Here is a 14,559-nt window from a genome sequence, read left to right as displayed (position 1 = left end):
GCTCAGTCCATAGGGAGTTGGGTTGGGAACTGGAGGGTCGCTAGTTCAAGTCCCCATACCGACCCAAAAAATATAGAGTGTGGATTGGTAGCTGGAGAGATCCCAGTTCACTTCCTGGGCACTGCCATAGTGCTCATGAGCAAGGCACCGTACCCCCCAACTGTTCAGGGTGCTGGTCCAGCACTGGCAGCCCACTCACTCTGACATCTGTTTTTCTGTGTGTGTGGTGATTTCTAACAGAGTGTAAATTGTAATTTCCCCACTGGAATCAATATAAATAAAAATTAAATAAAATTTTCCTCAACTGGTGTCTGACCTCTGACAGGCTCATATTAGGTAAGACCCTACTCCTTGAAGCCTGGCAACCAATCAAAATTGACATGGTCTGCAAACACTGCAGTGACACAGAGCTGGTTGAAAATCTGCAATGTTTCACTTTAAACTCTAAAAATCTGAAAAGAGGAAGGTACACATACTCCTTTTTGTTTTTCTCCCTAAGGCTAACCGTGTGATTCACTTTAAGGTGATGCAGATGTCAGTTACCTTTACTTAGGGCTGCCATAAAAGATTTTAAATGTAAAATGCATTGTATTTTTGATAGAGAAGATGTTAAAGGCAATACGTTCTGTACTAAACAGAGAATGATACATTTTGTTTAACATGGTAAACTCCACAATACAAGGTTTTATCTATTTGAACAACTCAAGCATTTAATATTGTTGGGGAAATTTTCAGTGAAGCAAATTATTTGAGGCATTCAGAGTGTGTCGGAGAGCGGGAAACGTCTGCTTGTTTGCTCTGATTTGATTGAAGACCAGATGAATACTTATAGCCATTATATTATATCTAAACAGACTATGTCCCAGATAGATTGTGACACTCTATGATGTAAGGTAACATAATCTAAAGAGAACAAGATATGCAGATCACTGTGTTGGGGAGACGCCAGCATCTTGTGGCTCCAGCTTGTCAGCATATTCAGTGAAAATCAGTTTTTCTCCCACAATATAAATAGAAAACAACATAGAGAAATATTAACATGTGACCTACGGTATGTTGTTTGACAAAATGTACATGAACACAATGAACGTGTTAAAGCTTATATGGGCAAAAGACCTTATCTCTTAAGAAAATCCTACGGGGGACGAGCACTACAAATGTGGCAAAGGAACACTGGCCTTACAGTGGCCACATCTGATTGGTTAATTATGTTGTTTTCTTCATCATGTTATCGTGTCATCTGTGCTTCCTATAGATAGACTTGACACATTTCCCTCTCCTGTTAGAGCACAATAGACATTTCTTCACACAAACTGACTTCCTTCATCACGCATTACAATTTAGAGAAGAACTGTTTTACTAATTACTAAAAATAATAAGTACTAATCAATATTTTATATTTACAATGGATTAAACAATAATGTATAGTATGAAAGGGGTTCCAACCCACAGATAATTATCACTTACCTCTGTAGTTGCCCCTCATTTTAGCATGTTTCTGCTCATTGCTTTGGTTTTACAGCTCAATGTTTGGGTTCACTCTTACCGCTCTCAGCAACCCCTTTCCAACCTCAGCAGACAGCTGTTTTTAACAGAAATAAAGAAAACCAACTAGCTGGCATTTAGCCAAAACAGAGCAAAAAGGGAAGTCAATGACTCAAGTTTTCTGGAAGGACACAAACACGACTCCGAACGAATGCTATTGCCACTCTGTATCTGATGTGTAAATAGGCAACCGTTTGCTAACATAAAATAATTAGGTAATATTGCTTTAAAGTGGCTTTATGTAACTTTCAGTTTGTGTTGATTCTAGCGGCCGCTTTGGACAAAAACTGTAGTGTTTTTACCACACCTGCTGTCGTAAAGGTATTTTGTTTATGGTGCTGTATTGCCCACTGTATTACTGCGTTAGTGTTACCGGGAGGTCATATGGTTGCGATGAATGTTTTGCTCAGACAGAAAATCATTCATTTACAATAAGGTAAAACGTTACAGGTGCATCGTTGCATTTCAAGTATTGCATACGGTCACTTAGCCTGCTCTGGATGTATCGTGCGCTAAACCGGGTATCCCTGCCAAAGCATTAGGAGTAGCAACTAATGTAATAATAACTTTATATAATACATTTATATAGCGTATTTCATGAAACCCTAGGACGCTTTACACAAGTACAGGAGGACAAGGGAAAGGAAAATAGTAGGCCAACACAAACACAGACTGAAAATAAATAAAAATCGGGCGCTAAATAGAAGAGGGATGTAATTTAATGTTGGCTACTGATGTAGAACCACATTGCGCATTGTAAAGTTATTTCATGAATGAAATAGACATGTTACATAGGCTACCTGAGGGCCAATTCGAGGTCAGTTTTAAATAATTTACAATCCCATAATTGTCTCCATCTGTTGAAAGCCCAACCCAGTTTGACTCGGGTTTTTGCCCGTCGTCTGTCACTTTTCCTTTTAGCTAAAGTTGTTCTTCGTTTAGTTTCCTTTTTTTCTGTGATGGCCCTGCCCCAGTATCAGCCATAACTACAGCAGATAACTTCTAAAATAACATTAAAATACAATTAGGCCTATATGGGGAAATCTCCTGCTACCTTTTACCTGGCTGGATACTCTAAGAGGCTTTTTTCCGGTGTTATGCTGAAATCTGTGACCCATTAGAATGTGTCACTTTAGAGCCAGTCTGCTAGCCGTAAATTATTTTGTGACTTTGCGAGAAAAATCGGACCCGGGCAGAGGCATTAATAAAAACTACATTAAAATAGCATTCTTTGCACTATTAGTCTCATTTGCTATTACAGGTCATTTATGATCATCAGATGAAAAATTACACAGTTTCAGAAACATTAAAAAGTTACGTATAGTTACTTTAAGGAAATTCCATCGAAAACAAGAAGAAATGGATAACAAGAAATAGAAACAGTAATACTGTTGCATGACAAATACACTTCAACATACTTCGACAGAAGCAGAATCACCTCCTCCATTGATGTAGCCTTTGATATATATACCATTGATCTTTGAGAATCACTGAACAGTAGTTCAAGTTTGTCCAACCTAAGTGGCAGTGGCACTTATCTGGAAGATAAGGAAATGTGTTGCTTAAACAAACTAAGCCACAGTTGCTATCTGCAGGCTGAAAAGCAAAGCTGTAAAAGACTTAAAGAACACACACATGCCACTCGCCCCAGCTCAAAACTGGAGGCCAAAGATTGAAGAAAGACAAGGATTTAGAAGGCTAGATGAAGAGAAGAATGACACTCTTCACCAAAGAAGAAGAAACAAAGGCTGAGTGAGAGAGAGGGTAAGAGAAAAAGACAGACAGAAACCTGCAGTGGAGTGGGCCATGGATGCCAGAGCTGCTCAGGATTGTAGCCTCTGAAAAGCATAGAAATGATGGCAGCTGTTTGGCCTCCTAGTCAAGGTACACTAAGCCTGGCCCTACTCTAAACACACTGATGTAAAGCTGATGAAAATTTTGACAGTGCCACATAGATGACAGAAAAAGAAAATACACCCACCTACGTACATGAGCCCATACACCTACACACCGCCTCGCTAATGATAGCCTAAATCTGCTCTGATCTTTGAATTAATTTGGCTTCATGAATTCAAGATGCAGGATGATGACATAATAGTGAAAACCTTTTACATGCAAATGACATTGTGTCTGTGGCGATTGTGGTAATTATGCTTATTTGTGGGGTGTCTTGTGTGTTTACGCAGGTATGAGGCAGCAGAATGACAGTGGTACTCAGTATCGTTCAGCCATTTACACATCCAACCCCACTCAACAGGAGCTTGCATTGAGAAGCAAAGTGGCCTTCCAGCAGGTATAATACCCACACACACACACACACACGCACATCAGAAGGTTTCATTATGATACTTACCCGAGCATGGCTTTGCATATAACCAAACCATATGTGAAGTAAAGTTAAGCGTCTGTTGAAAAAGTGTGAATAATGGATAACATTTTCTGTAATTTGCTGTTCAGTGTCGATGCATAACATACAAACCATTGCCCCAACCTCACGTACATCATACAGGTCTACAGTTCTGAGGTAACTTTAAAGTTACTATTATGTAACTTTTTAATGTTTCTGAAACAGTTTATTTTTTCATCTGATGATCATAAATGACCTGTAACAGCAAACGAGACTAACAGTGAAAAGAACGCTATTTTTAGTTTTCATTAATACGATTTTTCCCACAAAGTCACAAAATGGTTTACGGCAAGCAGAACGGCTCTACAGTAACACATTCATGCAGCCAGGTAAAAGGTAGCAGGAGATTTCTTCATTTAGGCCTATTGTATTTTATTTTAGAAGTTATCTGTTGTAGTAATGGCTGCTTTGGTTCATGACAGTGATATCCGGTTTAGCTCTCGATTCATCCAAAGTAGGCTAAAGTTACCGTATACAACACTTGAAATGCAACGATGCATCTGTAACTTATTGTCTTATTGTAGCCTAAATGAAAGATTGGGCAATACAGCACCATAAACAAAAGATCTCTTACGACAGCAGGTGTGGTAAAAACACTACCGCTTTTGACCAAATTGGTCACTAGAATCACCACAAACTGAAAGTTACAAACAGCCACATTAAATACTAGATGTTTGTGATTTGTATATCATGTCTGTAACAAAATGAGAATGAGCAAAACACTCAAAACACCGTTGGCGTGGCGTTGTCCAAGTTATTTGAATAAGAATTAAAATACAGTCTCTGGAGTGGTGACCTCTTAGAGTTTGATGCTGTTTAGTCAAGCGAAGCCACCTCTGTCCAATCGGTGACCCTTTCTTTCTTGAACTCTAAGAGAGGAAGAGGGTCAATAGATCATCGACACTAATTTCTAAAGCTAGTCCTTTCAGTGGCACACGCGTCCCCCTTTTGTTCTTTACTCCATCTGGCCGTCCGTCCATTAGTCCGTCAATCCAGTGATCCCTGCATCACTTTGGTTTGTTCATCGCTCCCCTTCTAAATGGTATTCATGGAGAAGCTGGCAGGGGGGCAGAGGGGAGCAAATTATGATCGTCATGGTTACTTAGGGGTCCCGGGGTCAGCAGTCACGGGCCACAGGCCTGTTCATGTTGCCAGGGCGACAACCTCCCAACCTTGATCTTGGGCTGGGGTCAGAGGTGAAAGAGGAGTGGCAGCTGAGACCAGGAAGCAGGAGGGGGGGGGCAATCAGATCAGAGGGCCATGACTGACTGACAGGCTATCAACTGACGGTGACCCCACACATACACACACACACACACACACACACCCACCACCCAGGTTTATAAGCCATGCACCATCGCTGTCTTTACAAACATAAAACCGGAAATTAAAGAACGCACAGACTTTATGCATTGCTCAAAGCTTGATGGGAAATGTAGGGCCAACATTTTTTGGGGCTTTTATGGCCTTTTTTGATAGGAGAGTTTGAAGACAGGAAAGGAGAGAGGGGGGGACAACATGCGGCAAGGGGCCGCGGGTTGGGTTCGAACCCAGGCCGCTGCCAAGGACTCAGTCTACATGGGGCGCACACTCTACTGGGTGTGTTAAACGTTATTGTTAATCATTAAATGTTGATATAATGATCATTTAATGCGCTTGAACCAAAAATTTTAGCCAACATGACAAGTTCATAAAATCCCCTGAAAAAAATCTCTAACAACTGAGCAAACTCCATCTGCTGATGATTATATCTATCGATTCATACAGTATACAAATATATGTTAATCCCCCTCCACCCTCCCTAAAAATATTGATAATATCTTTTTTTAGAAATTCACAAAAAACTGTCCTATCTATAGTTCCACTGACATCACAATTGATGGCATTTCTTTTATTTAGAAGCCTTGTAATGCCTAGCTAAGACATGTAATAACTACACCATAAGCCCTTGAATAAACGGTGTGAAAACCAACCAAAAACAGCCAAAGGTTCAATGGGTTCAGGTTACAGCACAAAAAAGGCTGTTATATCGAGCATTATCTTCTTGAAAACCTCCATGCCGGGGAAAGGCTGAGAACCTTAACCCAGTTTACAGTAGACACTCAAAAAACACTCATTTATGAACATCCAGAGGAGAAACAGCACTCAGACTCTTCCCTCCTTCTTTCTTGTTCTCCCCTTCTCTCTCCCCACCAACACTGCTGACACCACCAATCTGTCAACCACTTCAGTGGCACCCCAGTTTCATCTGAGGGCCACTGGGACACATATCTTCTCAAAGCAGCTGACACGCTCTCAACCAAAATGGCAGCTTCCTGCCCTGAAATGGTTGCCTTGCCGCATTGATGCTGAGTCTCAAGAACGCCCTGGCTTGAAAATGGCATCTGTACAGAGGAAGGGCTTTCTGTGTGTATCCGTATGTGCACGCGAGGTTGTGTGCGACTGTGTGTTTTATCCTTAAAGGCCAATGCTCTCGTATCGGGGGAAGTGAGTGCTTGTTCGGTAGAGTGACAAGAGTGAGTGCGTGGAGGCGCTCCAAGACGATCGGAGATAAGACAGGCATCACAAAATCCAGTATTCCACCCCACTGCCAGCCCATGACTCATACACACTCGCATGTACGTACAGACACACACAGACATACATTTGGCACATACACGCACAGCCCAATGAATAATTAACCCATATGAAGAGTCTCTTCTGCAGGGCTTTCAGTTTCTTAACTTCAGCATTGGGGAGGGCGGGGGCAGAAAAGCTTGTTTAAGCGCAAAGAGCAGCGAGGGGAGGAGAAGGAGGGAAAGGGAGGGGAGAGGAGAAGGGGGTTCTCTATAATGAAATTTGAAATTTGCAGAACATCAAAGGCTTCTGTAGCCAAGCCGCTGTGGCAGCAGAGCAGAGAGGAGGAGTGCATCTCTTTCTCTCCCTCTGTCTCCCCCGTCTTTCTGTCTCTCTTTTCCCCTTCTCTCTTTCTCTCTATCCCTCCCTTTCTGCTAAAATGTGTCTCCCCAGAGCTTGGTAAGGGGGAGTGGGGGTGAGTGGAGGGTGAGAGAGAATGGTTGGGAAGAGTTGATTAGGAGGAGAGTGTGGTGGGGGGTGGGCTAGAGATGGGTTAGGGTTTGGAGTGAAAAATGGAAGAACGGGGGTTCTGTGTGTGTGTGTGTGTGTGTGTGTGTGTGTGTGTGTGTGTGTGTGTGTGTGTGTGTGTGTGTGTGCATGTATGAACAATAGGTTTTATCAAGCCAGCTTGAATATTGCATGTATGTAGGGCCTTGGAGGGGTGAGTGTGCCCTCTGATAAGGCATCCTAACTTAATGAGCTTGAAAGGGGGAAGCTGGGGTTCAGATGATGGCTGAAAAAAAAAAGGCGGGGATCGTTTGGGGCTAGAAGTCTAGAGGAGAAGCCCGGGGGTTGTTAAAACGGGGCGCAGCATCAGCAGGTTTCATAATCGGGCTTCAGGTCACACAAGCTCACGTCTCTCATTTTGGAATGTCTTCAAAAGTAGATTTACCCTTCCAGCTATTCCCCAGCTCCCGCGTTTTATAATCGGTCTGTGCTTTACATGGAAATCTTTTTGCTTTGTGCTAAAGGGATCGATCGCAAAGATGTAACCTGTTAATAGAAAATGATGAGGGATATTGTCCACAAATAACTTTTTAATTGCCAGAAGGTAAATGGCCACCCCTCCGTGAGATATTGATATTAAAACATTATGTACAGTGCAGCTGAAATGTTATAAGGCGATCGCTTTTCACAAGAATGCAGGGATGATCTTCTGCGTTTTTCAGTCTTCGGATGTTGAGCTACTTGTTGTTTGCCCTGGGAAAATAAAACGACAACAACAAAACAACGTAGGAGCGCGCACCGCCTCGCTCCGAGACTGAAGTGTGTGCATCCTCTCACCCTCTCAAAATGTAGGAGTGTTGGCTTCCTCGCTCGCTGAAGATTAGAGCCCAGCTAAAATGGATGCCTGACCCGCGCGGAGAAAGAGAGATGAACAGAGCAGGGCAGTGGGGAAAAAAAACTCTTCATCCTCTGTGCATACAGACTCACAGATTAAATGCACATCCTTTAACACACACACAGTGATGTATACTAATGTTTTACATATAAGGCATTTTACAGAACCTGGCAGGAACAAGAAGCATATTGTACTACTCTTTCATTATATCCTCTATCTTTCAGACTGCTTTTTCACCACCTCACTACAGTCTGTTTTCATTCTGTCAGCCTCTGGATATAATCTCCCATGCTCTCCTCCTTTCCTTCCCTCAGTCTCTCCCTGCGTGTCTCTGCACCATCACTGTCTTTTTCTCTCCCCGTCTGTCTTCCTTCTTCGTCCTCTCTCCATCACTCCCGCTCCGTCTCTCTCCCTGAGGTCATCGAGGGCAAGCGGGGTGCCGTGGACTAGTCGATAAGTATCATGTCAGCCTACTTCATGTGTTTTCAGGCAGAACCACAGTCTATCTGTTACCAGCATTGTACCACAGAGTAGCTTTGCTTTCGGCAGTACTCAAAGTGTATTTACATTTTTAACAGGTTGAAGGGCTTTGCATGCGCCGAAGTTGAGGTGTGCATCTGCAGGGAATGATACCTTGGCTCTAGGTCTGTGCAAATGAGATCAAGAGTTTGCAGTAACGTACAAACCATTTGTTGTCGTTTGTCTGTACATTCTGACTAAGTAAATTGAAGTGCTTTATTTAAGTACAACTTTCTGTTTTCTGAGGTACTTGCTCTTTACTGAAGTATTTTTATTTTATTTATACTTTATACTCCACTACATTTCACAGGGAATCTTTTATTTTACAAGATTTTTTGGCAGCTGTAGTTACTAGTTAAAGATCAATATTTTTACATGAAAAACATGTGATCAGCTAATGAAATATGCAGTATTATAGTAGTAGAACAGTATATAAAGTAGTTAAAATTAGCTTCATCTAGACCAGCTAAAATATGAAATACTGCTTACACATTAATGCATCAACAATGATAATCCCAAATACTTCAATAACGTAACACCTTTACAGGCATCATTTGATTTTCTAATGAGTACTATTATACTTCTACTTAAGTAAAATAAGAATGTAGGACTTTGCAATTTTGCTTGCAATAAAAGATCTCAGTACTTCTTCCACCACTGCTAAATTATTATATATACATTTGTAAGCCTAAGACATTATTTACATATTTGTGATTAAGACTGAAATGAGGACACCAAAAAATGAATAAATTGATGCAGAGTAACCAGAGAAATGATAAATGGCGGTAACCACACACACCAGTAACAGGAGTGGACTAAGGGATGATTACATAAATCGCCGAATTGAGGTCATATCCCTCCTCAAATGGCTTCACCATGAGTCATCGCGTGTCACAAACTCTATGTCAATGCGCGTCTCGTCCCCACCACTCTGCAGCCGTAGGCCTTCCGAGGGGGGGGGACAGAGAGAGACAAGACAGTAGGGTAGGACGAGAGGAGAGAGTACATTTTCCTCATCCTCCTCCTCTTCTTGCTCCTCCACCTCCACCCTCTCTCGGGGTGTCACGTCCTATTTGTGTCCCGAGGCCGTCTCTCTGGCGATGGTGATGGCGAGAGGGGCTCTCTCGCTTGGCTGGAGAGCAGGGAGGACTTGGTAGCACGAAGCGATGGTCTGTGCTCACATGGGAGAGAGAGAGAGGGAGTCAGCAATGGAGGGAGGTAAAAAGAGAGTCAGAAAAGAGGAGAGAGAGAGAGAGAGAGAGATGCACCCGTTCAGCCATGCCTTTGACAGGGGAGTCTTTCCGACAGGCGTGAAGAAAGGAAGGGCTGACTGGGCTGAGTGAACACACACACACACGCACACAAACACAAATGTTTTTGTCACTCAGGAAGACATTGCATTGACTTACATTCATTCCCTGGTGATTTAACCATAAGCAGTACATGCCTAATCCCAACTCTAACTGTAACTAAAAACCAAATTTTGCCCCAAAATGTAAAGGTTTACCTTGTCGTCAAATAGGAGGCGAGACCCAATAATGTGGCTGTGTGATGGGATTTGTTATACAGATGTACACACACACACACACACTCTGAACTATACCTAATGTGTCCTGGATTCATGACCCTCTGTTTCAATCCTCACACACACTTAAACATAAATACAATCACATACACAAACACTGATGAACACATTTCTCTCCCTCTATGTAGCATCATTGGACGTCATTATCACCAGCATCAAAAGGCTCAACTTGAGGACATCTCGTTTGCGCGTCCTCTCTAGAATTTTCTCTCCTCCATCTTCGCTGTTTTTTACACTCCACATCCTTCCCTCAATTCCTCTGCTGCAGTGTGAGAGCGAGAGAGCGAGAGAGAGAGAGAGAGAGAAGCCACATAAGGTTATACACAGTGGCGTGACGCCATGCATTCTGATTTATAGATCTAAAATGGCCGCCGTGTTGTGACTGCTGTAGAGGGCTGGATGGAGAGCGAGGGAGTTGTGCATGTGGGTGTTAGGGCGGGGGTGTACGTTTGCTCGGAATAGCAGACCTTTTCTTGGACATTGTGTTCTCCTCACATGAAGCGTCCTCTGCCCTGAAGGGTTTGCTACTACAGTGGTTTGGTGATGATGATGACTGATTAATTAGGCCATGATGTACAAAGCTTCCACGCTCGTGTCGGCTGGTTTACTACAATGCTGTTGGATATAGGCAGGAAAAATGGGTTCTCCTGTGTCAGACTGCACACAGTGTGCATTTGAAAGGTAAATATGTACATGCTTGTGAGGTTGGGGTTGTGGCTGTAGTTTGTTTTGTGGACGCTGGGTCCATCCTGCAGGGAGATTAGAGCCCTCACATTGTAGCGGCAGCCACTGAGGACTTAGAGGTCAGCCGCTGCCTCAGCCTCTCTGTGGGGCGCAGAGCTTTGATTTACTGACTCTACTGCATCACCTCCGTCACACACACACACACACACACAGCTAGTGCCACACTGCCTCCATGTGGATACAACTATACACTACCCTGCTGCCCTTCACTGACATTATTCCATCTTATAATTAGTGGTGATATTTTATTTTTCATACACACGGTCTTACTCTTACATGCACATTACAGATGATCTAAAAGTACCAACTTGTTCTGTCCAAAATGATCATTTCCGTACTTTTATTCAGCTTCAGTTACACCATCAGCAAAATATGTGTAGCATATGTGGCTTGATTTGGTTTTAACTCAGGAGTTAGAAACAGAAAATGTATCTTATTTTAACTTGCAAATATAAGTGCGTAAAATGTTAGTCGACTTATTGTAAATTAATCGCCAACAATTCTGATTATGGATTACATGATAAACTCATATGAAGCAATAATGTTGGAATATTCTCTGGTTTCAGATTCTTAAATGTGAGGAATTTATGATGGGCATTTCTCACTATATTATAAGACTAATTGACAATAATCAACGCAGTCCATTAAAAATGACCAGTAGATTAATAGATAATGAAAAGAACTGTTAGTTGCAGCCCGAAACTGGTTGACCAACAGTTGACATTTAAAGAATGGAAAGGTTCGCAATTAATAGTTACAGGTAGGCGAAAAATTAAGTTGAACCCGAATACATAAGTGGAAGATCATAACAAATGCAGATGCTTCCATACTTGTCACAAGGGGTATGAAAACGGTGTGAATAATATACTATGGTCTTTGCAGTCATCAGCTCTCAACCCAGGTAAACACCAATGGGAGTTTCTGGAGGCTCATGTTGATCCAATCTCTTACAAAGACACTTTATGTTGGTTGGTCCTCTAAATTGTCGCCATATATGTATTTTATATTTACATCTTTTATTAATTGATTTATATGGCCACTTGGGGAAAGCAGAACAGCCTGTAAACACAACAGTGACATGTTCTCATTCTATGAAGTTGCAAAGCAGCTAACCCAGCAGACACTGAACATTTTGATTAATTAAGAGTTGTTCTTGGCCAACTGGAGAATTCAAGTCCTATATTTACGATCCTTTTTTCAGGGAATATCTGGCTTTTTAGCTGCTAAATGTACTTTGTTCACCAACGTTGTCCATTTGCCATCTGGTGCTGGGCAGGTAGCATATAGGGGTTTATCAGAGCTTTCTCACTGAAAAATAGTTGCCGGCTGTTGCTGGAAACAAGGTTAATGAGAGCAGTGAGAGTGAACCAAAACGGTGACATTGCTTTCCATAAAACCAAAACATTGATGTAGAACCTGCTCACAAGGATTGCAAGGTTGGGTGATAATTCTGTGGGTTCATCACTATGAGCAACACCTTTTACGTTACACACCATTTGAGTCATTGAATATATAAAAAAATATTGATTGCCAATATAATATATATATATATATATATATATATATTGCACATATACAGTGACATCTATTCTGGGACATGTCTCACAAGTCTGCATTGTTGTGCCTGACATTAAAATGAAAGCTGTGTCTTTCACTATATTTCATAAGTGAACATGAAGAGCATTACAGTTTAACAATAGAAATGTGGATGATGCTTTAGTCGTTTGAGAAGCTTTAATAAGACCTTTTGCTTTTTTCCTGCCTTGAAAACTTGGAATCCATCATGAATTCAAGCTTATCCATAGCCTCCATAAAGGGAGCAAACTACAAACTTTGACAGGCAGTTTTAAAGTTTTACCACCTTACGAGGAATGAAGAATCCTTAAATTCTCCAGCAGGATCCATGACAGTATCGTGCAGGAGCTGATAAGAAAACGTTGAGCCAGGATTGGATTCATTTAGCTTCTGTTTCATGGTGCTTGCTGAACCCTGCCAATTGACGCCTCCATAAAGCAAAGCTTCTCAGTGCTGCACGCGGTTCTGAGGTGTAGCGCGCTACATGCAAGCTACTTGTTGCCCACAGACACTCTCAGTGCACCCCAAACTTGTTGTTTTGTTAGCTCTCAGGAGCACAGATCTAGAGAGGGCTGAGTGCTTGTATTATTTGATAGAGAAAACCACTCAGCCCAGCAGGTACAGTATTTGATATATTTGTCAGAGGTGTTTGGAGTGTGCATGTTTGTGTCTATGTGAGTGTGCTCTTGAGTGTTTGAAGCCTTTTCTCAAGGTGTTTAGAAAAGTATAAGTATAAAAGTGTCTTAAGGAGTTCTCAAAGAGAGCGGATACTCTTTGATGCTTTGTCCCACAGAGAGAGCCACAGAGGCAAGCGGCACTACTGAAAGAAAAAGGTGTTCCTTTCTTCTGTCACTCAATCACCCGGCTTTCTAGCCACGGAGCAAAACCTTTTTACTGTATTAGTGAGAGGTATTGAAAGTTCACATCCAATACACCACAGAATAGAACAACCATTTAAAGAGGTGTGTTCATTTTGAGGAAGTTAGGCAAAACGGAGAAAGTAGTGCTGAAAGTATGTCACGACTGTGGTGATGGAAACCAAACACATGAAGGTGCTGCATACTTGGAATGTTTTCCTCACAGATGGGTCTCTTTTAGTGATTTTAACCTCTAACAGCACTGCTGTTGATCAAGGAGGCCAGTAGTTCTGCATCTCCGAATTTAAGTGAACTTAAATCTAACCTCATAATCATTGTCATACCACTGTGTGTGTGTGATATATATAGAAAGATAGGTTAAAACATGTTTTAATCTGTGAAGATTTTTAGCTGAACTATCTTAATTATACAGTTTATTTGGCATTTTATTTTTCTGCAGCTTATCTTTAGTTTTTGGAAACTTGGAACTGTACAGTGATTATTGTGGGTTATGTTTGTATTTTGTGCCTAGGAGCTGGATAAAAAAGGCTACGGTCGCATCACCACAGAGATCCGGGAGGGGCAGCCGTTTTACTACGCAGAGGACTATCACCAGCAGTACCTGAAGAAGGTACCTAATGGCTATTGTGGCCTCAAAGGCACTGGAGTCTCTTGTCCCATTGGAGCTGGGAAGGATGAACTGTGAGGGATGCGTGGTGAGAAAGAAAAGGATGAGGATTTATGAAGGCTTTTATTTTGTCATTTATCGTCCTTAATCTTTTTTTTTTTAAGTATTTTACTAGTATTTTAGTAATGTAACTTATTTGTCAGATTTTCAATCAAATTTGTTGCTGTCTGTCAGCTGTGGAGAATTAATATAGTGTCAGAATAAGCTTTATTGGCCAAGTATGTGTACAAGGTTGCTCAGAATGTACACAGAAATAGACATACAGCTAAAAACATGAATATTTTACCACTATGTAAAAAATAAATATATAAAAAGGTGTATATATATATATATATATATATATATATATATATATATATATATATATATAAAAGAAATTGGTAAACAGTAAGACAATAGTCCACACTGCAAGAAACCTTTCTCTGTAAAGCACCTATGAAACACAAGGGAAATTGCTTTGCATAAAACATTAAATGCATTAAATATATAGAAGAAAAGGAAAATGAAATAAATAAATGAAAAGAGAATTTAACTTGAAGTTTTAGTGCAGCTGTAGCAGCATCTTGTTGGACTGCAGCAACAGTCAGCTTCCACAAGGTGTCAATGTTTCTCAAAGAACACCGTAGAGCCCCAGCAGTGTTTTTATAGCATTCCCTTTAATGTGACACATTGTAGCTAAGA

The 14,559-nt window shown here is 41.3% G+C and overlaps 1 protein-coding gene across 9 annotated transcripts in view; it reads left to right on the top strand.

Annotated features, from left to right (window-relative positions):
- The window catches only part of msrab (methionine sulfoxide reductase Ab), a 54,283-nt gene extending 40,096 nt beyond the window's left edge, over positions 1-14,187 (top strand). For 8 of the 9 annotated variants that reach the window (XM_028566647.1, XM_028566648.1, XM_028566646.1 and 5 more), the window contains 2 exons: positions 3,732-3,838; positions 13,723-14,187. In XM_028566647.1, coding sequence (XP_028422448.1) covers positions 3,732-3,838; positions 13,723-13,896 — 281 coding nt within the window. In that variant the 3' untranslated portion in view covers positions 13,897-14,187. Of the gene's footprint in view, positions 1-3,731; positions 3,839-13,722 lie in introns of those variants that run through there. The other variant, XM_028566643.1, reaches the window with a different exon arrangement.
- The last annotated feature ends 372 nt before the right edge of the window (positions 14,188-14,559 follow it).

Source organism: Perca flavescens, chromosome 20, assembly GCF_004354835.1.
Source record: "Perca flavescens isolate YP-PL-M2 chromosome 20, PFLA_1.0, whole genome shotgun sequence".
NCBI classification, from domain to species: Eukaryota; Metazoa; Chordata; class Actinopteri; order Perciformes; family Percidae; genus Perca; species Perca flavescens.
The sequence above is the reverse complement of the archived record's forward strand: the minus strand, read 5'-3'. Positions and strand labels throughout refer to the sequence as shown.